The sequence below is a fragment of the Galleria mellonella genome, unplaced genomic scaffold, assembly GCF_026898425.1.
Source record: "Galleria mellonella isolate WM207_F2 unplaced genomic scaffold, CSIRO_AGI_GalMel_v1 utg78, whole genome shotgun sequence".
In the NCBI taxonomy this organism is placed as follows: domain Eukaryota; kingdom Metazoa; phylum Arthropoda; class Insecta; order Lepidoptera; family Pyralidae; genus Galleria; species Galleria mellonella.
In genome coordinates this window covers 664,666-691,722 of record NW_026442151.1, presented here as the reverse complement: position 1 = coordinate 691,722, position 27,057 = coordinate 664,666, and the positions used below count along the sequence as shown (strand labels likewise).

At 33.5% G+C, this 27,057-nt stretch overlaps 1 protein-coding gene across 2 annotated transcripts in view; it reads left to right on the top strand.

Moving 5' to 3' along the window:
- Positions 1-26,510, top strand: part of LOC113517389 (uncharacterized) — a 31,875-nt gene extending 5,365 nt beyond the window's left edge. For both annotated transcript variants that reach the window (XM_052901466.1, XM_052901467.1), the window contains 20 exons: positions 512-632; positions 837-1,147; positions 2,123-2,260; positions 2,342-2,451; positions 3,020-3,218; positions 3,978-4,467; positions 4,544-4,654; positions 6,110-6,343; positions 7,329-7,390; positions 8,697-8,848; positions 12,410-12,570; positions 13,286-13,359; positions 13,864-13,961; positions 16,316-16,478; positions 17,148-17,265; positions 18,769-18,945; positions 19,896-20,049; positions 20,598-20,858; positions 23,849-24,018; positions 25,083-26,510. In XM_052901466.1, coding sequence (XP_052757426.1) covers positions 512-632; positions 837-1,147; positions 2,123-2,260; positions 2,342-2,451; positions 3,020-3,218; positions 3,978-4,467; positions 4,544-4,654; positions 6,110-6,343; positions 7,329-7,390; positions 8,697-8,848; positions 12,410-12,570; positions 13,286-13,359; positions 13,864-13,961; positions 16,316-16,478; positions 17,148-17,265; positions 18,769-18,945; positions 19,896-20,049; positions 20,598-20,858; positions 23,849-24,018; positions 25,083-25,127 — 3,349 coding nt within the window. In that variant the 3' untranslated portion in view covers positions 25,128-26,510. The remainder of the gene's footprint in view (positions 1-511; positions 633-836; positions 1,148-2,122; positions 2,261-2,341; positions 2,452-3,019; positions 3,219-3,977; positions 4,468-4,543; positions 4,655-6,109; positions 6,344-7,328; positions 7,391-8,696; positions 8,849-12,409; positions 12,571-13,285; positions 13,360-13,863; positions 13,962-16,315; positions 16,479-17,147; positions 17,266-18,768; positions 18,946-19,895; positions 20,050-20,597; positions 20,859-23,848; positions 24,019-25,082) is intronic.
- Positions 26,511-27,057: the final 547 nt, after the last annotated feature.

Below are 27,057 nucleotides of genomic sequence, written 5' to 3'. Positions count from 1 at the left end.
AACAAATACTTTTTAAAAAGTATAAATTGTTCAGTTGTTTTTTAAGTTTCATATTTGACATTGCTTCAAAGAATTAAATTTTATAACGACATCTAAACATTTGAGAAACAGAGACTTTGTACAAAAATCGTCTACTTGGGTTATCTCTGTCCCATTTATGATTCTGCCGTAAATTAGTTATGTTTGTAAGGTTGTTTCGGTTTGAAGAATGGGATGGGCAATGAAATTACAGGGTACAGAGGCATAATAAGGCATAAGACCTTAGTCCTCGGAAATTGCAATGCATGAAGGATTTCATGGGTGAAACAGTATACTCTGTTACGTCCATGGTATACTGTACTTTTCATTGGGTGGACTTGTTTACCGCTTGTTTACCATTCTAAGTAGCATAAAAAATATTGATAAATAAATAATTATACTATAGATAAATAGGGTATAGTAAGATTATTAGTTCGAATTAATGTAATCAATAAAATTACCGTTGTATTTATTAATGAATTTATTGTTTTAGAAGAATAGTTTCACAATGTAACAGCAGAGATACATCAACTATTCGGGCGATGAGTCCAAGAGATAATGAAGGTTTTCGTATACCAAGTTCTAAATCTTCTATTTGGTCATCTGGCAACCAGGTACAATTTTTAAATATTATAATAAATTGATCTTTTTTTTATATTGTTACAATGTTGATATTAGGCGTATTTTTAATATAGTAAGTATTTGCTTAATTATTTTCTCCATACAAAATAAAGTTTTGTTAAAAAAATCTTTTTTTTTTTTAAATAATTTTATTATACTTAAAGACGAAAGACATGATATTGAGTAATGCATTTCAGAAGAGAAACAATGGATCTTGGGCGAGTGGACGTACTCCAAGCACAGAGCGTGGAAGACAGTCCCCAGTGATGAACAACAACATGACAGCTGACGGTAGTGTTGATGGGTCGGCCGGCGGTGGTCGCCGCAATCGCAAGCGTGCCGGTCGCCGCCGCGGCAGGCATTCCGACGTTGCACAAATTTCGCACTCTTCACACCCCTCTCATTCGTCACACGCTCACCATGTACCAACTTCGACCTCTTCTACCTCCATGACAACCAACTGGCGCGAGGAAATCCTCGAATCTAAAAAACAAGCATCGCACGATAGGTGATTGGACATATTAATTATAAAATTTTCATGTATTGTTAATCTCCACATAGTGATAGAGTGAGCACATATAATTCTTATAATACTTTATAAGCAGATACTTTATAAGCAGATAATTTATAGCAGAGTAAGAAAAAAAGCTCGAAATAAAAAACTCAGGTTATGGAATGAGCTTCCTGTCGAGGTTTTCCCAAGAGACTACAGCATGGGGTTCTTCAAAAGGGGGGTAAAGAGGTTTCTTTAGGGTCGGCAACACGCGCGTAATACCTCTGGTATTGCAGGCGTTCATAGGCTGCGGTAACCGCTTACCATCAGGTGGGCCGTATGCTTGTTTGCCACCTCAGTGGTATAAAAAAAACTGTCTGGTTATCGTGGTATGGTAATAGTAGGTATCGGCGTCCTCTTTATAAGATTCATTTCCAGTAATGGGATGTTAATAGTTTTATTTGTAATTTGTAAATAAAAGGTCGCCTCTGCTATCGATGAGTAAATATCACATTGAACAAATGCTCGGCTACAAATGTTAGTATAATCAAATGATTATATTTACATACATACATATCTGTTACTTGAAAAACAAAGCACTCTCACTCATTGCTATGTGATATGGAAGAAAATTCAATGTAAAACTAGCAAAGTATTAAGCCGTATGGTATATTTGGCTGGAAATGAAATTGTGACTCCGCTTGCATGATTATATTTAATATGATAATAATTGGTTTGTAATAATAGGTTACGCCGTGTGTGCCCCGGTATAGAATGGGCCATCTGTCTTTTCCTATGGGTGTCATAAGAGGCGACTAAGGGAGAGCGTGGGATGGACAGCAGCATCCCTCTTAAAACATCCTCAAAGTAGCGTGGCAACTACTACCAAAACTCCCCTTATAGGGAAGCCTTATGTCCAGCAGTGGACAGTTAACGGCTGAAATAATAATAAAATAATAATAGATTACTTAATTTTGATTTATAATATAGGCACACAGATGGACAACCACAGCGGAACAGACTCAACAGCACTATGTCAGAGAAGTCTATACATGACACGAATTCTTCACATCCTGGATTGATAGTCCTACCTCAAAGTTCCATCAATCATTTGCAGAAAGACCATGGGTTTGTATTTTTTTATTTTATGAGTAGAGTATTAATTTGGGTCTCAGATGAAGTGTGTTAATAATATTTAATATTTTTCAGGCGGATTGGCAATTGTGAAAACCAGAAATTACTATATGATCATCAAAATCCATCTAAACCAATAATCGTGCAAACTAGTCCCACTAAAGGGGATATAAGAATGGATGGAGGTAATTGTGTGTTTATATATTCTATAAATAATATTAAACAGATTGGGTCACACGGGGTTATTTCAAGAACAATATTACAATCTGAATTGTTTTAGAGTGCTGTACAAATGTTATACAAAAGAATGTGACTTTGTCCATCTGTTTGTTTATTACAGTTCTATATCTCAGCCACTATTAATGCTATCGATTTGAAATTTAATATTTCAAATGAAACAATTGAATATTTGTTATATTTTTTAATCATAAGACTCTAGAATACGAGATGTTGCCATTCTCTATACAAGAGATGACCCGGGGCACAATATCTCAGATCGGTAGAAAAGAAGCAAGTCAGTTGGCCCATCGCGATAACTTTCATATTGTTAATAATGGGGTAGAGTTCATTATTTACATTTAAGGTGAGATCGTGATCATTCGTGGGACCATTTAATAGTAAAAAAAATACTAACAATTCCTTTCCCTCCCTAGGCTTCTGGTTAGCCAGTTAATATTTTTCTAATACGGTGCAGAGGTTTGAGTTAGAAATATCTCATTGCTGTGATTATTTTAACTTGAGATCGGGCTGCAGGTGGCAGAGAGTGTGGTCGCAGCGGCGGCGGCGGTGGAGGGGGAGGCGGTGTGCAGTACGAGGCGGCGGAAGCGGCGCGGGCGGCGCGGCACCGCGCCCTTCTCCAGGAGGTAGATCGCGCGGACGCCGTGCTGCAGGCGCACACGCTGCGCGGCCCACTCGCCCTCGCTGCTCACTGGCACGATGTCGTTAACACGCGGTAAGTACATAGCTCTGACCTGTGGACCGTACTCATGTCATTTTATTTTATACAATTTAGAATGGCAAACAAGCTGACGGCCCACCTGATGGAAAGTGGTAACCGTCGCCTATAGACATGAGCAGTGCCATGGACATAACAGAGTATACTGTTTCGCCCATGATGATGTTATAGGCGAATCGCTCCTCATGGCACACTAGACTGATGTTTCAAGAATGTACATGTTTTGTAATTACAAAACTATGTTGTCAAAAATTTTGGAAAGTAATTATCAACAGTTTTATATTTATAAACATTTAGAGTATTCCTATTTTTATGAATCATTAAACTAATTTTGTGATATAAAATTGTCTTCCACCCTTAAGGCAAATTTAAACATTTATTAATTAACAGATAAGTAACATAATTAAGTTAAGTAAGTACATAAAACTATCTTGTCCAGATATACAGTCTGTTGTAAAATATAGCCAAGGAAATTTAAAAGTATAAAGTAAAATAATATAATTCGCATTATTTATTTATATTACTATTATTGAGTTGAATTTTATAAGCGTGCAATTGCATATTTTATCTTGCCTTGAGAAAAATTACATTAAAAAGTTTTTATTCATTAAGTCAGAAAAATAATCAATCTGAGAATCTGTCTCACTTATCTATCGATATTAAATCTCTATTTTATATATCTGTATTATAATTATTACTTATATTTGTCATTTTTATTGCATTTTTTTTTATTTAAATTTTGTGGTTATTTCACAGGAAATTCCTCCAGAATGCTCTGCAGCAACTTCTAATGTCTGATCTCAAATATTGCCAATCTGACAATATAGAACACCACTTCTGGAAGATTTTGTATTATAACTTTATAGAAGTTTTAAGAAAGAGTTTTCCTCAAATTTCGCCAGATGATAAGCCAGAAATAGTCAAGTTAATAAATGTTATCATTGAGGAGGGTAACGTTTTCTTTGAAAATCTCGTGCAGATGTTAGAAAAGACTTATAAATTTAATATTGAAGAGTATATAAACGATAATCATGTATTGCCGCCCAAAGGACTCGGTTACGTGGGTCTAGCCTTGATCTCAGTTCAGAAACTTTATGTATTTCTTGGAGACTTAGCTAGATACAGGGAACAAGTGAATGAAACTAATAATTATGCTAAAAGTAAATTTTGGTATACAAAAGCTCAACAAATTAATCCAAAAAATGGACGACCTTACAACCAGTTGGCGATATTGGCAGTATATGCGGTAAGTCGCCTTGGATTATATAAACGATTATTTTGGAGGTATAGCCAATAATAACATGATATATGATTATTTGCAGAGAAGAAAACTAGACGCCGTATATTATTACATGAGAAGTTTGATGTCATCAAATCCATTTAGTTCAGCAAGAGAAAGTTTAATATCACTATTTGACGAAAACAGAAAAAAGGTATAGTTTATGGTTCCAGTTGAGAATTGGTATATTGAAATATGGTATCGTTATTATATTATGGTATCATCTTTATAATTTTATAAAACGAAAATCAGCAACAGTGCTACCTCACGGCAATATTGCGTGCATTCACCTGAATGCACGCAATATTTAGTAGGATGCAATATCTAATAAAAATGAGAAGGTAAATGTTTTGTTCCGCGCATCACTCCCTCGTATCGCAGTTAGTGCATTAACAGTTATCTATATGTATAAAGTCGTTTGTCCTGATTGATTTATCAAAAATCAACTTAAACTATAGAGGTTCAAAATTTGAAATTTTGACATTTGTCGTGATTAAGTGATTAAGGAATGAGTGATTGTATGGAAATCCGTCATTTTTAAATTAGACGAATGAAATTTTATATACAGATTTTTGGCTACAAATAAGTAAATATGTATTTCAGCCTTTTTGAAAATTTGCCCCTAAGAGGGCGACATAGGTCATTTTTGGAGTGAATTTTTGGAAGAATCAAATTTAGTATTAATGATTCTCAGCAAAAAAAAAAAAAGTGTTTTACCGTTTTTGGAAATTCAAGTACATAATATAAAACGTATTTCTTTAGCGGAATAACGAAGATAAAATTCTGTATAAATATATAAAAGTATGCAAAGAAAAATAAAGACTGTAATACGTATATTTTTTTTAAATGAGAATATAATTTCATGCTTCTTCAAAAATCATACTTCCATACAACTATTTATCTTCATACTTAAGCACAATGCAAACCGCGGGCAACAGTTAGTTTAAAATATGGCAAGAAATAGTTAGGAACATATATAGTTATTCTTTATTGCACAATAAAATTGTGTTTAAAAAACGCTTAATTCCATATGGTATTCTCTACCAGCAAATTTTTAGGTAAAAACAGAAAGCGTATGAAGGACAGATATGGTGAAAAACATACCATCCGTTTATATATTATAATAGCGTCAGCGTCTAATCTATGCCATATCTTGACTTTTTTTTACACTGCTAACGAATATTCGTTCATACTTAAATAGGACTCGGCCACATTTCTCAGAAAGTGTAATAATTTTTTTTTTAATGGTATTTATGTTACGCGTTATCTTTATAAATTTTGGATCCATTTTAATGATTCTATATTGAATGAATTTACTGACGTATTAGAGTCATATGGATTTTGTTAAGATTGCAGCTGGTTTGCTTTTTTAAAGATTTGAATATTCCTATACTAAAGTCTTATAAATATATTTTAAAATAGTATACCTTGCTCGGTATACTGCACCTCGGGTGCAATATACATTTTTGTTTATAAAAAAGGAACACATAGAATGGCAAAATGTGTTGACACAGCGTATAAATATTACATTGAAAAATTCAGAAAGGTGGGTTCGAGTCCTGTTGCGTAATTTTTTTTTAATATTTAGCATTATTTGTAACGTTGACAGTACGAAGCGGCGGAGCGAAAAAGACGAGCGACCTTAGAGAACTCGCGCAGTGTCGAAAATGGTGGTGAGAATGGTGTTAGTGGCGGTGGGAATGGCGTCACCAACGTCAGCAGCGGCAGTGGTGCAGCGGGCGGACTACGGCGTGAGATTTGGGTGCGGCCCAGCGGACATCGCACTACCACGCTGCAACACCAAGCGCGGGACGATCACCTCGCTTCCATGACCTCTGTTGAGGTATTGATAGTTTCTAATTATACTCTGTACGTTTTAGCATGGTGTAGGTGATTGGTCAGTAAATCTATAGAATGAAATATGTAACTTATGATTTCAACAAAACAAACATTGCGACGCTGCAAATGCCGATATTGAGTTACATACCTTGAATTTGGTTTTTGTTTTATGCATCGAATGGTATATAATTAATCAGAGGAGTTATTGGCGATTTGATTAAGTCACAATATGACCGACCACCTTTTTTTTTATATACAGTCCATGACTTTCGATTTTCTTCTATTTTTTATTGACCTAAAATATATCAGAAACACAAAGATGTGATATGAACTGTTTTACCGTATCAGACATTTACTATGTAGCGTTTGTAAATAAATATTGTATATATTCATCTTATAACCACTTGTTAACATCATCAGTTCCTTTTCCATTAAGTAGGCTAATTAAATTATACATAGATATTTCACCTCTTTCTTTCTGACTGGCCGCACAGTCGTGACAGCGACGTTTCTTTTAAACGTGTATTTAAAATTTTCATCAATAACAGGTGACTAAGGGGACTTAATGGTTAAGGAATGGGCAACAGAGCCCCTTTTAAAACATCAGGGCAACTACTGGCAACCTCCCCCCTCCCACTCTATGGGGAGGTCTGTGTTCAGCAGTGGACAGTTATGATGATGAGGCTGATATGATAATGGTAATGATTATCGTGTATGGGGGTTAATCGTCTATTTACGATATTAAAATATAGTCTCTTGTGAAGAAAATCTTGCTTGTTGTCATTCCCTTGTAATATAAAAAACAATTATACTACACTGTTCTAAAATGAAATATTTTTTACTTTAAAAATTATAATGTATATACATTATTTATGTTGATTTGAAATCTTTATAGGATATCATTGTGTTTATGAAATGTCTGTGTTGATGTTAAAGTTTAGTACGATCGGTTTAGGTATAAATACTTGATAGCTTTCGTTTTTTTACAGTTGAATAAAAACTTCATTACCAGTTACTTACATGTGCATGGAAAACTCATCACAAAAATTGGGTAAGCTACTTCTCTATACTACATTATTTTAGGGCATAAACGGAACGGCTTTCGGCGCTTACAAAGCGGTTTTATTGTCTATTTTGTTGCATAAAATGCCTCAACTATCGGCATTAACAACCAAAAGTAAGTTCAGGCAGACAGTTTTACTCCGATTTCTAAATATAGGAAGCACAGTAATAATCAATAAACGGACTGTTATTAATCACACATAAACAGCTACTAAATCGAAATGTATGTTAAAAATTACCCTGTCATTTGTCGTCAGTCCATAAAATCTACCACGTTGGTATTAACATTTTTATTTTTTTTTTACATCTATAATGATTAATGTATCTTGTATTAATAAAGTATTGCTGGTAACCAAACCGGCCTCTTCAGTGGCAGCCTTTTTTTATTGTATATACTTATAATGTCCTGTAAAGTGTATAAATGATATATAAATTATTACCTGTAATATTGCACTGTCAAAACACGGTTTCTACATACAACGGATCATAAATTTAACTTGTTTATCAAACAGCTTTATTTGTATTTATTAATAAAAATAATGTTTAAATCTATATGATTTTGTGAAATTTATCTGGCTTTTGTAGATTTAGATTTTGTTTAAAAAATCGTTTTATAAATTTGGATTTTTCCTAACTAAGTATATTATTATTTTACAACATTTAAATAATTAAATTTATTATTTTTTATATTTCGGAGTTGCAAACAAAATTATTATCCATCTGATGGGAAATGGTAACCATCATCTATAGACAAGAATAGCATCATAGATGAAATAAATCACAGAACACACAGAATATATTATGATGTCCCTGGTGCTTCTTATATGTTGCCTTACTTGACGACAGGTCTTATACCTCCTATCAGCTTTTCACGCCATTGCCACATGCTTAGCAATAGAAACATAAATAGAGCAGAGGTACAAATATAGACTCCTATGTATTATTAAAGCTCTTTTACCTATTGAAACTTGTCTTTTTCTTATGCGGCAATTTCTCTTTTAGGAATACTGTAACAAAACACTAATAGTTTAGGATGTTTTAGTTTTTATTTGGGGTTTAATTTGTAAATTATATCATTAATAAATATACATGGTGACTTCCCTTTCCTTATTCCACAAGCAAGGGAAAGCCTTTCCATTTGAACTACTATTTTTGCTAGTTGTTAGATTCTATTGTTGATACACTTGATACATGTGATTATGTTGAAATGAAAGATATTTGTATTTGCTTTAAAAGTGATACATATAATAGTGCCGTCGCAGATAGAGATATACATGTACTGAATGTGTTCTCAGCATGGAGACGTTCCACGAGAGTGCGAGTGAAATGCTGCGTCAGTTCCGAGCACTGTTACACCGCCAGCCGTTACCAACGCCGGCTGCGCGCCTCCTACAACTCACCGCGCTTAATATGTTCGCCGTTGAAACCACTACTTCCTCACTTAAAGGTAAATAAATAAAATTAGTGATAGTCCCTGAATATAGCTATCACACAGCGTTATCTTATTCTAGACTAAGCAGAGTTTAAACAATGCGTATTACAAAATTGACAGAATTCAATATCTTAATATATAGGCTTTAATCGAAATCGTTTAATATTCTTTTAAAGGAGTGTTCTACCAATGTAATTGAATACATTCACCGTGTAAGGGAGGATGGTATGGAATCTTTCACGTAATTAAGTATATAGTAGGTATCAATTAAAAATTGTTTTAAATAATACTATAAAATTATATGAATAAGATTCAATCATATAAACTGCGACTACTCCATTAATATATAATAATTTATGATTTCGTTCATCATATTTAATGTTGTCTAATAGATGTATATATTTCAAAGTCGATTGGAATCTATCAATGTCATAAAAGATAATTAAGAACCTGTTGGCATAATTGACGTTTTAACTAAAATTTTATATTCTTAACAGAATTTTTTAATTGTTAATGCTGGAGATAATTGGAATTTGGTGCAGTGAACGATTTCGCCTTTGATAATGGTCATAAACGGCGAAATATGTCAGGTTATCAAATATATGTAAATAAAAATCTGTGGAGTAAAAATATGTTCTTATTTATGGAGATACATTTTTGTAGTTTGTTTATGACAATAGATTAATCTCGATTTAACAGGAGGAAATCATAGAAATGGAAATAAAAATAGGAATAAAAACATAAAGGAATGAACAACATTGAACGTCGTATATTTGAAGATTTCTATACAGAGTTAGAATTTAAAAATATTTTTTGACATGCTTCTATACAGTTTGTGAAAAACCTTAGAAGGTAGTTGAATCACGTTTGACATTTTTCGGGTTTGTGGCATGTAAACTGCAAGTTGTCAACAGAAATGTAAGATCGTTTACTAGGAGGTTCAAGTTATTGATTTACTTGTATGACGGCAGAGTAAATAATGACAGTTAATGACTGTTATGATGCTACAAATATTTGCTTATTTGACATGTCATCTGTGTGGACGGAAGATGGATTGTTTAGATTGTCCAATACGGTATATGTTACACTTATTTTACCTATGTATTTTAGAACTTTTCATTTAATTTTAGCCTGTGAGTATATAATGAAGATAGGAAACTCTACATGTATTCAGTTTTCTAAATTAATATAAAGTGGGCTTGTAAATGCGGCTATTTCCTGTGGCTCCATCCGTACGTAGTAAAGCTTTGTAATTACAAATTACAAGTTATCGAAGGTTGATGCACTGTGCTCACGTCGGTACTGCGGTACTGCGTACCGCCAGCGCTGCCTCTGTGCACCGCGCAAATGCGCATATGACAGGTTCAACGACTGACTCGGCGACGCGACGGCATCGGCACGGCGACGGTTACTCTTTTACGCCATTATACGTAATGATATTTTGAATTATTAAAGTGAAATTATGGCGTTCGGGAGCCTTAATTACACTGGTTCGAATATGCCCTTTGGCAATGCATGGTGAATGGAAAATTTCAGAAAAGATTTAATGATAACGTTACGATACAAAATAATATGTATGTTATTTTTATGTACTAATATCAGTTACTTTTTAAATGTTTTTACATTTAATTTTTTAAAAAAAATTCAGCCTATTGTTGAGGTAAACTTTATACTTGTGGAGTCCTACTATTTGTTTCTAATAAATTGTAATGCTTTTCAAATACATTATTGATTTCTTTTATTAATATATTTCTATTATAAACATAAGTCACAGAAGATTTTTATTTATAGTTAAGTCACAAATATAGTTACTTTTGCAATGGTCTTTCGATTTTATTAATAAATAAATGAAATATATATCATTTTATATGACAAGTACCAACGCGATATCAAGACTATGTATCTAATTTATCTATGTATATAATCTATACATCTATAGTTGTCGGTAGAGGGTGTAAGTGTATCGCATTTGCAGGTGCAATCTGTGTTATTTTTAGCTAGATCTATTTATATCGGACCGGCTCTACGACTTGGAATAGCTGTCGGTCATCTTCCGCCGATGGAAACCGAGGACATCCCATATCATATTTCACTTGCATACCCGTTTTATCCATCTTCATCAGTTGTTTTTCCACTAATATATGCTTAATCTTTGTATAAAGTACTTAGACGAACTTATAAAATAACGATACATTTATAAATTGATATAAACTACCATACAAATGACTATTGACTGATTTATGGAATTCAGAAAGTCAATAAAGTCGTAGTTTTGCACAGAATTTCCACGAAAATTCGAGTTATTTTTTTTTGTAATAAATGACTTTGTTTAAACATATTTACATATAAAATATTTGTTTTATTATAAATAGTTTTCTTTATGTTTATTTTTTGCTTAGGGTTTTGTAGATTTGAAACTTGGACAAGTTCAAGTAACAATATCCCTTACTTCATACTATAAGAGCAGGTTTCCTCTATAAAAAACAGCGGGATGACTCATAATGCAAACGATGACTAACATTTTGTATCTGATATCAACTAATCTTGTATTTGAATTTCAATGTAACTACAAAGTTCCATTTAAAGCGAAAATACTAGATAGATTTATGTGATGGTCTAAGTATTACAAAGAAATACAACGAGATCATGTATTAGTTTCTCAGGTTGTCATGATTATAAATGAATCCTTATTTGGTGTTAATTCGATATTTATAGATAGTTTATAGAGAACAATAAAAAGAAAATGATAAAAAAAACTTATTTAGTGTTATAAACAATAGTTTAGCCTCAAATATTATTACGTTTTTATAAAAGTTATTAAATATTAATTTTTATATAACTCGTGTTCATTTGCTTATCTTAAAATTATGCTGAGAAAATTTTAAAAACTATTATTTTTATGAGAATGCTTATTCATTGCTATCTCGTTCCGGTTGGCCCTGATTGTTTATTGATTAGAGCGTGCAGTTAACTGCAATTGTTAATGTTTGACTCATTCCATTATATGCAAATGTTATGTATATTTCGCATGGAAATCGATGAAAACCTCAAATATTGTAATTTGATGCAAATACTTTATTTCGCATATGGTAACCTCAAAGTTGCTGAGTACAAAGGTCTTTTAACAGTGGTTTATTATAACATCTATATTTTTATTTATTTTTGTCGACAGAAATTTTCTTGAATTACTACTCATAGTAATTTAATAGCTGCATTTACCGTGTTAGTATGCGAAGCTAAATCTTTTATCAACCGACTTTAAAAAGAGGGAGCTTCTCAATTTGGTTGTATTTTTATCGTTTGTTGAGCAATATTCCTTTTGGGAAATGTATTAAGTTTCATTAGTAAAACGCTTTTTTAAGAGGAATCTAATGTTTTCGATTTCATTTTGTATAAGAAACTGTGAAAATTTTCAATTTTTTTCTCATCAGGAATTTAAATTATAAGGCTGTCAAAATTATTTCTTCCGACTAGTGTTCTAAACGTTGTGTACGAGTTCCTTAGTATATAGCTATTAGAAATATGTGTTTATAAGAAACATAAAATAACAATGAATATAATATTTCATATAAACAGACGAAAGCAACAATGGTAAACGAACGGCGTGGCTTGATTGTGCGTTGGGCGTGTCGTTGCTGATGTTCGGCGCGTTGCTTGAGAGGTGTTGCGCGTTGTTGCCCGAGCCGGCACATACGCAGCACCACGCCGACGCGCTTCTACTGTTGCCCGCTATCAAGGTACTCACTTTTTTATGCCACTAGACAAGTTGACAGCTGAATGTGGCTACCTATATGGTAGCTTTACTGAAGTTTTTAATAACTTACATTGTTCTCATGTCTAATGTTTCACGAAATTGCTTGATAATTGTTCCTCCATGCGTAACAGTCAATATTTACTATTTTTTATGAGCAGTCAATGTAATTAATGCCGCCGTACTGCACTGCTAGTTTAGGTATGAAAAAATCCGTAGAAATATCAGATTATATCATCTATGTTATTCCTTATATACATGTTATGTATATAATTATGTTATGCTTTAGTGCTAGGGATAGTACTGATGTCTTTCATTCATTCAGACAGAAGTATAGTAAATAATATATATTGTTTTATGGTAGAAAAAGATGAAATAATGGTATTTTAAATAAATTAATGATGTTTATAACTTCTTCCCGCTCCTGTTATATGTATTCTTGTATATTTTAATTATCATACATTTGATCATAGTTATGATGTGTTCGATACTACTATGACAATTATTATTTTTTGTGACAAATAATGTCACAATAATAATGGGGGGTAAAGAGGTTTCTTCAGGGTCGGCAACGCACGCGTAATACCTCTGGTATTGCAGGTGTTCATAGGCTGCGGTAACCACTTACCATTATGTGGGCCGTATGCTTGTTTGCCACCTCAGTAGTATAAAAAAAATTACCAGATCATTATTTTTTATAGGTGTGGTCCGACTGGATGCTGTGTCATAGCAGTATATGGAATCCACCGCCTACATTTGATAATTTCGAAACAGAGTAAGTATATTCGTTAACATCCTTAATAACAATGCTGATTAATTGGATAAATAAATATGAAAAGAAATAGATGTTTTGGGTAGAGTTAACAACAATAAAGAGACTAATCAGGTAAAAACTTTAATCGTGATGTATTGCTGACGTATGTATAGTTTTACAGTCGCACGCTCCTTGTAATTCACAAGTGCATGTGCACTTTATATGTGTGTGTTATTTGTTCCGTCAGATACTCACACTATTACGATATTTATATTACACGTGTAACCACAAATAAATGGTTACTTGATTAGTATTATTTTGTTTAATTCCACGTCCATTAGTATGCGTGAGACAATGTGTACCCGTGTATCGCAATAACTGTACCCAGTCGAAAATTTGGTCATTTAAGGTTTCTTTGTCTAAGTATTATTCGTACATTATAATTAAATATTTTTTAGTTCTTGACTTCCTTTAATGACTGGTTACATAGTCTTTATTATTGTTTTTTATGCATTTCATGTCCAGAAGCGAAAATGATCCATGGGATTGGCTTGCGAAGCTTATGAATATCCTTGAAGCTCTCGATGACAAGTCGATAGAATTGGAAAACGAAGTAATTGAAGGTAAGATAATATACGATAATATATGGATGGGATATGGTAATAAAATTACAGGGCACAGAGACATACGCCTTAATCTTCAGGGATGATAACGTATGAGGGGTATCATGAGCATTACAGTATATTCTGTTATGTCCGTATTCACTGTTCATATCTGTTACTAGTTTTCATCAGGTAGATCGTCAGCTTGCTTATTTACCATAAATAGCATAAAAAATAACATTAGTCGTACCAACAGCTTGCCTTCAATGAATCGGTAAGGGAAATTCAAGTGCTAACGGTCCTCATTCTTATCTTACATTATATATACGTGTCATATATATTTATCTATTTTCTTTAAGAATGCCTTAAATTTTAAGTGTATAAAGCAAAAAAATTGTAAAGATATGAAAGAATAAACAAGATTCATATAAACAAAATTTACACCTATCTGAAATAAAAAGAAAGAAAAGTGGATAGATATTGTAAGTCAAAACGAGAGAGAAGTCTACGTAGTGTTATCCTTTTAAATGTTTGTAAGAATATTTTAGCAAGTTTGATAACAATCGTCTTAGGCTGGCTGCAAATGAGTTTCTAATTTGCATGAGTGAGCTTTATTTTTAGTACCGCTTGAAAGTCTACGATTTTAGATTTTTTGTGTATCGATGTTCATAGAATAATAATTTGTAACACACAGTACAGTATAAGCGGTGTTTTCTTTTATAAAATATAGATTACTTTCATTATATAAAGTATCTATAGATATGACTGGACTAAATTTCTCTTTAGATAAAATTGCTGTTGCTAGATTGTTCACTTACATCAATCAGGTTTTACTTTAATTGAATTCGCAGTTTTTTTGCGCGTTGGAATTTATTGTAAGGATCATGTTACATTACGTTGTGCACTCGTCTGGTCTACGCCCCGTTATGTAGTGGGTCGGCGGCCTTGAAGGCCACAGCTCGGACGCGGTATTATGCACCCTATAATTCTAAAATTGCCGTCTAATATGTATGCCAGACATGTACTAGAAATTTAAAGTAGCAACTTTAAAAATCTGTGTATTTTATATTTAGATATGTCATCATTGCTTTGCCTTTGTCGCTGAATATTCGACAAATGATATCTACTTATATAATATTTTTGAACAAAAGTTTATATAATTTCTATTTTTCCATACATAAGACTTGATATTATCGGTTTCTTAAAAAAAACTTGTATTTATATTCATTAGGTTCGAACTGTTGATAGTATCAGATCGTGTCTTACTTGGAACTGGAAATGTGTTAGATCTTTCATAAGATAAAAGCGTTCCATTACGCATTTATAGTAACTAGTTAATGTAAAATTTATTATGAATATTCATTGGTATATTGACTTGTGTCAAAGAATTGAAATGTGACAATAACATTGGTTGCTACATTTTAATTTAAATATATAAGTATTTAAAATTCTCCAAAAATTCTCGTCTACAGATTTCTTTTATAAAATAGTACGCTTCAGTGTCTCCTTATCAAACGTTGCCATTCACGTTTGATGCACAAGCACAGAGTACGTGCTTATTTGCCATCTTCGTTGTTTAAAATAATTATGTGTAATTTCAAGAGAATACCTATAAAGTAATAATTTATAAAGTAAACCGCTTTTTATAACCTGGATTTAAAAACTTATATAATTATATAATAATAAGTAGCTGCACCAGCAACTTCGGCTGCATGGTAGTCTATACTAACATTAATTTTACTAACACCATCTACGGGGTATTTTACATTTTTACATATTCAGGTTGTCGTAAGAAATGATAAAGAGAACAGAACACATACATATCAGTCGCCGGTTCTACGTGGTAATATTACACTAACATTCTGCACTGATTGTGTTTTAATGGGATGGAAACGGAATGGTAACCCTGCCCTTATTATCGTTAAGTGAAGATGAATTCAGGTCGGTTGGTTTATGTTGACGAAATTATTAGGAATAAACTATTGTAGTTTTCAAGAGAATCGTGTGTTTATTAATCTTTTAAGGGATAATGCTAGTAATGGGGTTCCTATTGCTATAAAATTCTTCCCCTCCGATGTTAATTATTTTTTTATGCATGATGATGGAATGGTAACTCAGCCTGCGCTAACGGTATTCGCTGGCGAGGCACCGGTGATGGATGATAAGTGAGAATAAAAAGGCAGGTCTGTCAGCCCGTTGTGATCAATACACTTGGACTTCAGCACGATGGTTTCCAAGGGGAACCACGTGGAGGTTGACCTGACAGGATATATTGCTAGTAATGATACTGGTAGTCCGTCTTACTAACAATCCCTTTACCCCGATGTTAATTATTGTTGTTATGATTATAACAAATGTATCCTATTATTTGTTAGGTTACACAACAGTGCGCCTAGCGGAGGATGCGTCTCTGGGCGGGTTCACGCCGCTGATGTACATGGAGCCTGCGGTCGCATGGGTGCGGCCCGAGCCAGCCGTGCAGCTGCACGCCGCTGAACACGCGTTGCGACTCAGGAAATTGCTTTTCTTCGGCACCGAGTTAGTTATCTTACTAATATAATAAATACGTAACTAGACTACGTTTATACAAAGGAGATATTTGAAAAAAAAAATATCTGACATGATTTACAAGAGTAGTGTAGTTTATTAGTTTATGCATGTGTATTTGTATGTATATGTATGTGTTTATATGTGTATATATATGAATATCTGTGTATAATGTATGTATAAAGATATGAGTTTAGTATATAGAATTAGAATATAAGTTTATAATTGTTTAAAAAGCTGTATGTATAAGAGCGCAAAGCTGCAGACAAACTGTAATGCAGTTTCGCAGCACTAAGAATATATACTGTCTATGTAACTGTTTACTTGAAATAAATAAAAAAAAAGTGTAATAGAAACCAAAGTGGCCATTTTTAAATATTCTGTCTGGCTGACTGTCTATCCGTATATTTGACCTTGCATCACGCTAAAAGTAATTAAATGGTTTTCATAGTTGTGTCTAAAGCTTTAACTTAAAATCTGGTTTTATCTTAATATACTAGATGTGATTACCTACTTCCAAAATCCAATCGTGTGAATTGCGGACATAAGCAAGGTACTATTATAATCTTTTTCGGATAAAATAGGAATCTTCTCTCTTTTTTTAAAGTAATTTATTAATAAACTTTGACTTGATTATGTATTAAGTAAATGTTTGTGTAGGTATCTTGTGGGGGTAGAGCCACCTGTACTACGGCTGGAGTACCCGGCCAGCGCGCCGCCGCGATACGTTAGCGCCGTACAGCGAGTACAGCCACATAATCCGCCTCTCCAGCATTTGGTAAGCACCGAACCGATCCAATATTAATATTGCAGGATTAGTGTGACCCGTTTCGGATGACTTCGACGATGTAAGACTGTCGACATATTATGCACATTAGCGGAGTAATATAGATAGTTTTTGTGCAATACATTGGACTTTCTACAACATTACCAAAACAATTGCAGTGATTTTTACTCTATAATAATCGTATAAATGTAAAAGTTATTGGCCGGTAGCACACCTGCAATTCCGCTGGTGTTGTGGGTGATCATGGGCGGTGGTAGTCACTTACCATCAGGTGAACCGCATGCTCGTTTGCCCCCTGTGTTGTAAAAAAAATGTGTCTGTTTGGTTTTCTTGGCTAAACGGCTGAAATGATTTTAATTAAATTTTACAATGAGAATGCTCTTCGTGTGAGCATATCGTCCTCTAGTTTTGCATGAAGCCCTCTGACGTGGCCTAACGGACGACGATATTATATTTCTTTCGATAATTAAGATCAGGACCCCAATCAAGCGTTGCCCACATGAGCTGTCACCGTTAAAATAATCAAAAAGTCCTAATTGTACATGAACAAAACAGTGGGTAAAATCTAATTTTGCAATAAAAATAGTAGAATTGGATCCTCGCTTTTAATAATACCAATAATATATTTTAGTCTATTCAGCTGCTCTGTTGTTTATTATGGAGCTGCTGTAATACCAAGTATAAGTCTTTAGTTTACGAGCCATCATACTCATTATATTTTTGGTCGTTACTAAAATACTCGTAAAATTCAGTTTAATCCACGAAGAACCCTTACAATTTTATAACTTGTTATCAGAGATCATAATAATATTTTATCATGTTAACGGGTTATATCGAAGTACTAACGTTTTATGGTGCATACTTTGTCTACATAAATTATGTATCGACTAATTACAGACAAGAATATTTTACATTTCACTTACGTAAATCCTATTATTATTAATATAATATAAAGTACATTCAAAATTTATTGTTTATACTACTATCTAAGAAGTCCTTATACTATAAATAATCAATTGTTTACAAAAAATTCTGATCTCAATATGCAGACCAAGTCAATCTGAATAAACTCAACTTTGAAGATATTATGTGGTATAAATTTTATTTTTTAGCGCTATGTTGCCTATCCTTGGACTATTAAGTTCCCTTCGTGGCATCTTACGACACCCACGGGAAAAGAAAGTGTAACACATTTTATCCCGGGACCATACAGCGAACACAATACTTCTGTAAAATAGGTCCCCAGTTCAATTCACCAATTTGGGTTTGGGTATTCAGGATTGTCCGTTTAAGTATCAAAGATTTGTTGTGATTTCGTAGCACTTAATAATTGTATAAAGGTAGCACCATCTGATTTCAAAAGTTTAGAATTTTTTAGGCTCTATCTTTGTTTATATACCACTCTTCGTACAGTTGAAGCCGGGCACTACTGCTAGTAATTATTGGTAACAAAAAAAAACTTATATATTAATCCTGTATTTGATCATCTTGCAGTCAGAAGATTCGGAAGAAGAGGACAGTGTGAGTGGGATAGCGAGCGGGTCAGTTACTCTCCCCGAAGGACTCGAAGGCCCCGAGGGGGCGGACGAGACCACTCTTAGGCTATTACGCCGTAAAGAGCAACTTGAGTCCAGGAAAGCAACCCTCGACAAGCGCCGGGAACGCATGCAGGTGTGTACGAGTATTTTGTTATTTACAAATACGGGCATTTTTTAAATGGTGACTCTTTTGAAAATAAGATAAAAAAATCCAATGTATTACGTTACTTGTGACTATTACAATTGCTTTCAAATCATGTTCATTGTATGAAAGATATCATCATTTCGAAAAAATGCTTATTAGAATGCTATTAGAGTTTATATTAATTGCGGACTTTTGTTAAAAAATAATTTCCTTTTGATGTAAGCTGAATTTATTTGCAATATTGAGTATATCACACCCAATACAATAAAACATATTATATTAAACGATTGAATATTCATTTTAGTACCATATATAAAATTGGTTGCTTGGTAGAGAACTATTCAGTATCATGTTTGTTTTCTGCACCATGTGATGTATACGACTGTATCAATGAATTAATTAAATAAATAAATGTTAGGTAAATTGATAAACATAAGTCTTGTGAAGATGTAAGTCTAAAGGCTGCGCTATATTATAATTGCACATTCTTTACTCATATGATGCGTTTTATAGGCATGTTATTACATCAGATTATGCCATTTAAGAAACCTGCCCGTGTTGGTAGTATGTGCTTTTTCCGGGCTATAGACAAGTTACATTGAAGCAAGAATCAGTGCAACTATGAACACCTGGCCACTTACTTCATGTTGTTAACCGGTTTTACTTAGATAATGTATTGGAAATAGACTTAAAACCCTGATAAACACTTAATGGTATAAATAATGCCCATCTTTAGATATGCAACTACAATATTGTTTATAATCAACATTAAAATGCACAGTCAAGCAAATATATATGGAAACTGTCCTTTATTTTGATATAATATATGATAAAATCAATATTTAATAAAAATCGACCTGCAAAAAGTAATCGTTTTGGATAATTTATATTGGTGATAAGATTGTATTAATAGATTCGATGTTATTTTATTGTAACAGGAAATACTAGGCGGTGGTTGGGTGAGCGTGGAAGTGGAGGTACGGCCGCGTTGGCTGGTCCCTGACACGAACTGCTTCATCGACCATCTACCGCTCCTGCAGGCCGTCGCGGAAGCGCCTTCTCAGCCCTATATTCTGGCTGTACCTCTTGTTGGTGAGATGTTACTCAGTAAAAAATTTTGACAACGATAATTATTCATAAATGAGTGATGATGAGTATATTTTCAATTGTATTTAAAATACAGTTTTAAGGTTTTAAAATAAATTGATATTATTTTACATTTGTTATAATAGAAAACTCCAAAGCTATTTCGAAGTAAAAATGAAGTTTATTTAAATACTGTTAATACTAAATTTGATCAAATGGACATTGATATGACATATCCATATGTAAAATATGTGAAATTTATAGTTATTTTTAACATAAAGTTTAGTATTTTATATTTGTATAAAATTTAAGTACCGACGGTGCCGTATCTCTCAATTTTTGTTTAGAAGAACACAACTGGTTGTATTGTAAAAGTACAATGGCATTTTGTCATATATATGGAACTTTATTTTTGGGATGAGGAAAATAGTTTATCCCTTTCTAGTATAAATTTTTTTTCTGTTACATCTAAAATAGTAATTTCATATTATTGCTGTTTACACTTCGTCATTAAGCCGTTTAGTTTATATGATAATTTTTTTTCTTGTACTTAGTGATGACAGAGTTGGAGGGCTTGAAGAAGTGTTCTCGCGTGGGGGAGCGAGCGAGCGCGGCGCTCGCGTGGGTGTGTGCGGGGGGCGGCGCGGGGGGTGGCGCGGGGGGCGCGGGGGCGGCCGTGCGACTCGCCACCTCCCGCGGCAGTTTACTCGCGTCACGTGCCTTCACCGCTGAGAGGGACCACTCGCGGGCCACTAACGACGACCGTGTTCTCGCCACTGCTATTAATTTGCATGCCAACCTCGCCACAGAAACTGGTAAGTTTTATGATAGGACCAGTTGAAGCGGCAAACGTTTTGCTTCCTCCGCCACCACCGGGTCAGTTATTATTTTATTTATTGGGTTAAAAACTATTGTATCTCTTAAGTTGAAAACGGAGCTAGTCTGGCGCCTCTGGGCAAGACTGAGAGGCGTCCTCTTGACGATGAACGAACGAGGTTTTAGCTTAAATAAATATAATAATTTGCCTCGTTTAGAGATGAAACATGTGTCACGAAATGTGCGTAAACACAATGGCAGTCGGAGATTGATGGCCAACGCAATTTCGCACAACGGCCCAAATGAGAGGCTAAGCGCGGAAAATAGAGTCTTTTTCACGGAGATTGATGGCTAATGTGGAAAGTTGTGGAACTTTGGGTAATAATAGTGGTGGTCAATTTTCGAGTGTTGGCAGTCACACGCATACTAACCGAAATATTTAAATAAATATTTATATAAATGCCAACTTAATAATAATAAAAATAACTGGTGACTTGTAACAAAGGTTCTTCAAAATTTACTCCAAGCACCAGTCTCTCACAAAATTGGTCTTACACATCTAATTGTACCTCAAGTTGTCATTTTATTCTACGTTTTGTGAAGAGAAAATAAACAATTCATTTATTTATTTAGAAATTGTTTTTGCAAATATTTTACTGAACTAAGAGTGATTTTGCGGAATTCCATATCACTGGTTATTTGATTATAATTATTTTGTTTAATTCTGCTACTATTAGTATGTGTGCGACTGAAACAAAATGTGCGTGTACGAAATGGCAGTCGAAAATTGATGATTAATTTGGAAGGTTGTGGAACTTTTGGTAATGGTAATGGTGGTCAATCTTCGAATGTTAGCAATCGCACACATTCTAATGGTAGCGGAATTAAACAAAATAATTCTAATGAAATAACTAGTTGTCTTTGCTTCTGCGCAAGGTGATGAAATATACATACTACTAGATATGGATGATGCAGAAGCGCACGTCGCCCACCAGTGCAAGTTTAAATATGCTTGAATTGCCTACTTGGCAGCGGATTTTTAATGCAGGGTGTCTTTAAAAATTTATGATTTTAGAAAATAGTAAAGTGCAATAATTTTACTACACTACGTAAACCTTATTGCACTGCTGAGTACGTGGAAAAAGGGACCCCCCCCCCTTTATATGATGACATACTATAAAATCTTTTTGATAATTTAATAAAAATACATGTAAGGAATTGACGCAAATTAATGAGAAGAGGAAATATTGAGTACAAATTAGGAATAATAAATTTCAGCTGGGTTTCTTTCAAGTTTTTGTAATAAAATGTAAAATATTTAGTATATTTTAATTTTAAACTTCTTATTTTGGCGATATGGTTATTGAATTAGAAGAAGTAACTATCTGTTTATAAAACGAAAATAATGACATTTCATTTTTTTTTACTTCCAAGAGTAGTAATAATGGATTGTTCAAAGCCCTATAATTGAAGTAGTAATAATTCACTTTCCGAGTAGGTGTGTTGTTAAAGAGGTTTTAAAGTATGTAATAACTTAATTGTGACAAAGTTGCATTAAAAAAATCAATGCGAACAAAACTCGTCGCGTGCTGTTAATGCGCACTTTTGTAAAATTATCTTCAAGTTTTTAGGTTTTGTTATGGGAACCAATACTATTATGTTTTCAATATCTATAATATTCCATTCCATTATTAGGAGTGATAGTAGAAGGATATGTTCTTATTAGCAGTAAAACTTTTACTCTTGGTGTAAGGAAAGATAGGTAAATTTTTAGCTAGTTGGAGGATTTTTTTTTATACAACAGAATGGCAAACAAGGTGGACGGCCCACCTGATGGAAAGTGGTAACCGTTGCCTATAGACATGAGCAGTACCATGGACATAACAGAGTGTACTGTTTCGCCCATGATACCCCCATGCGTTGCTATTCCTGAGGACTCAGGTGTTATTCCTCTGTACCCAGTAAGTTCACGCTATATCCCACCCTTCAAACCGAAACACAGCCATGCAAACACAACTGCTTCATGGTTGAAACACGAATGGGACAGGGGTACCCAAGCAAACGACTTTTGTACAGTCTCCCTCTGGTAATGAGTGGAAGAGTGCTAGTGGCCATTATCTTTTCAACCTCCATATACTCTCCTTGTTTTGTGTGTGTGTAGACTTATCAAGCCACCAAACTCTGCACGTACTTTTCACTAATAGTTTTTTCTATTAAATTCAACTGCTAAGTTGATCAAAATGTTGGTCCTGTTGTTACGTTTGATGTTTTTTATTCGTGTATTCTGCGTGAAAGTAACTGTCTATAGATACATAGCATCATGGATATCACAGGCTCTATTGTGACGCCCTTGATACTCCTTAAGGTTTGCTATTCCTGATACTGATATGATACGCCTCCGTACCTATAAATTTCACTGTCATATTTTGCCATTTAATGTTATTTAGGTTTTGTACCTTACTATATTAAATATATTAATTAGGTGAAAATGTTTAATTTGCGTACGGACGGATGTTCACAAACATTAAATTTAAATTTCTATTTGTATGATCAAAGTTAGAATAGTTTTAAGAGAGTTTATACCAAAGTGTAGTAATATCGAAATTATCTGTTTGAAAATTAACAGATATTTTCATTTAATATTTTTGATTGATTATTTAAACAGCGCTTTGATAGTGAACTAAAATGTTGATCATGCAATAAGATCCTTGTTAAGCTATTATTCAAATTTTAGATTTGGATGACAAAAACGATTTAAAAAAGTAAATGCAAATGAATTTTAAAATTACTGATAGACTCAAGCACAATGTTTTTTTGATTAACTAATTTTAGTCCACTATCAGATTACCAGAAATTTTCAATAGTTTTTGTGTTCACTCAGGATGAATTGGTAACATAAAAAAAATGGATTTTGAAAATTGATAGGTGTTTTCGATGTTGCTACTCATTGGCATGAACGCTCTTAATTATACATACACGTCTTTTATAGATACACGAGTTGATGACGGAAGTGAGTCGAAATTCGTAAAGCGTGTACGCGAAGTGGTTCTACTGACCGACGACCGCAACCTCCGTGTGAAGGCGCTCGCGGCGGAGCTACCGGCGCGCGACCTGCCCTCCTTCATACATTGGGCCGGTCTGACCGACAACAATGTTACGGTACGTTGGTATTTTACTTATATAATTGTTTTCAGCAGGTCTTTTCATACGTTAAAAAAATCATACAGAATAGAAGCTTTCGTTATCCGTTCGAACCCACTTTGATGATTCAGTTGGTAGGGTGATTTTATATTTTGTAATGAATATTTTAAAAAGATATAAAATTTGAACGTCGATGGACGTAAAGATCGACCAAATAATAAATGGATGAACTGTTTGTGAAAGATTGTATTCACTGAATTCAGGTATGATGGCTGTAGGTGCCAGTGGAAGAGGAAAACATACTGTGCCAACATTAAATAATGGGACAAAGGCAATGCAAAATCGATTAGCTGAGGTCATGACAGCTTTGTAATTATAATTATAAATTTTCTCGTTCCTATTCAGACTAAATGCAAATTTTATAGTCGTAAATGTCTATAGAAGTAGTTTTTATGTACTTAGTACTCGTATTATAATTGAATGTTATGTTATAATTAAATATTCAATGAATATCTCTACATTATTAGATTGAACCACTAATAATTGTGTTTTTATTAAAGAAATTTATTGGTTATATGAATATATGTTTCAACCAGAGGGAGACTTTGTACAAAAGTCCATTGCTTGGGTACCTCTGTCCCATTCGTGTTTCAACCGTGAAGCAGTTGTGTTTGCATGGCTGTGTTTCGGTTTGAAGGGTGGGATATGGCGTGAATTTACCGGGTACAGAGGAATAACACCTGAGTCCTCAGGAATGGCAACGCATGGGGGGTATCATGGGCGAAACAGTATACTCTGTTATGTCCATGGTACTGCTCATGTCTATAGGCGACGGTTACCACTTTCCATCAGATGGGCCGTCAGCTTGTTTGCCATTCTAAGTTGTATAAAAAAAAAAAATGTGGTACAGAAAGCGGGCTTTATAAAAAACAAATAAATCCTCTACCAGTAAGCCTTTGGGATGTGATACTGTTCATTTTGTAAATAACGGAAGAATAAAGTTAAAAATCAATTGTTTTTTTTTTTTAATGCAGAATCCTTGTATTCCCTAGTCAAGTGTTAAAATTTTACCTTAATTTCAGAACTCATCTGTGGTGTTTGACGACAGAATTGCTGCAAACAATTGATTCACGAGCGATTGCACTCTTCCGGAATCGTTACAGGTCATATTTGGGATACTTTAACATTAAAACGAAATGCAATGTGACTTAATTTTATGGAGAGATTAGTGCTTAAATAATTCGAATAGCGTTCGGTTGCCAGCTATACAAGCTAGCAACATGCGAAGGCGCGTATAACTCTAGTATAGGAATTGACTAGATTAAGTAAAACTTTAATACACCAATAGACAGTCTAAATATAAATAAATTTGTTAAGTGCTTAAGGATCAAACCTCGTGTTCCTGAGCAATTCATTTTTGTTATTTTTTTCTTATTTTTTTTCATTTGATTTTAAGGTAATAGATAAATCATAAATTTAATATTAATGAATTATTTTTTTTTATATCATGTTATGTATATTTTTTATTATTTTGTAGTTAGGTAATAATAACAAAATAACGTATTACCTATTTGATATGAAGTACAGTTGTGTGGTAACTATTTCCTACATAAATTACAAAAGCTGACTTTATAACGCAAATTAATCATTACATAATGAAATAAGCAGCACTACAATAATCAGTAATTGATATTTTAATAAATTGAATATATAATGAATTAGACGCGTAGTTTTGATCGCAATTATACTTTATCGATGAAGTCGCATGAACGCAGTAAAATGTCCCGTGCCATCGGTCCCGTTAGCAAGTTCGTTAAATTTACTTGGTGTGAATTGAATGCTATTCTTTATTAATATAATATTTTGATAACTTTGAGATTTATGAATTGGCTATTTAGTGATTGTATTCACGACTCTTTCGTATGTTGGGAAATCACATCTTGTTGATTATCACATTTCAAAATTGTGTTAGATCTTGTTACATGTTACAAGGTCACTTCATGTTTTGATACAAGTTTATATAGAATTTATGTAAACAATGATACGAGTTGCGTATTTTAACTTAGAATTATACAAATGCTTCTATAATGGAAATGAATTGCCATTAATTTAAATATTTGTTAAAAAAATTTAGTTTAATAAAATAGTCGCAGTACAAAAATGTATTTCATATTCATAATGTCAATAGATAAATAGTGCTAAACTTCAGCTTTAGAGCTGGTACAAATGGACGATTCATACAAGCTTGTTAAGATATAAATTATCTTGAAATCCAATAATACAAATAACAAATAGATAATTATATTATTAATCGAGATCAAGAATCTGACACATACAATAACACTATTTTACGTTATATATAAAAGTAAAAAATGTATAAAACAGATTATATTAAATATTGACTACTATAATAGTAACAATTATTATAACATGTTCATTTTTCATTTTTGAAATAAATCAATGCTGTTACTTTTGTCTTAATCATGACGTTTTAATAAATATTGAATTACTATAAATGCATCGAGTGTTTATTCCAAGACCCTGCTTCCCCTGTTCGTTAACATTATTAAGTTTATCCATTTATGCCTATTGCAATTGCGCCACGATTGTATAGCGAATGTCGTTAGTGACACGACATATGAAGACTTGCCTAATAATATAATATGAATTAAGTTAATCAAATTCTAATACTGTACAGTGCTTTGATAAAGAAGGTCAGGTTAACCTCGACAGTAAAAATTGTTGATAGTCGTAATTGTGCACGGTATATTGAATTATCGTTACATAGGTGTGGAATAGTGGAAAACTTATAGACGAGAGGATAATCCACGGGCGGCAATGAAGCAAAGGTTGTTTATTAAGTCGCATAATAAGATTTCAAAGGACTTGAAGCTTACATTATTAAATGAGTTTCTTTATAATATAATGAATAGTAAAATCTATTTACGGTCGTACGAGTGAGAAATTCCGATGTTAAGACCTGAGCAATGGGAATTGGCAATGTTCCGAGGCGAGGCCGCGAGGCTAGGTGCACCGGTGCCGAGGTTGTAAAACCAC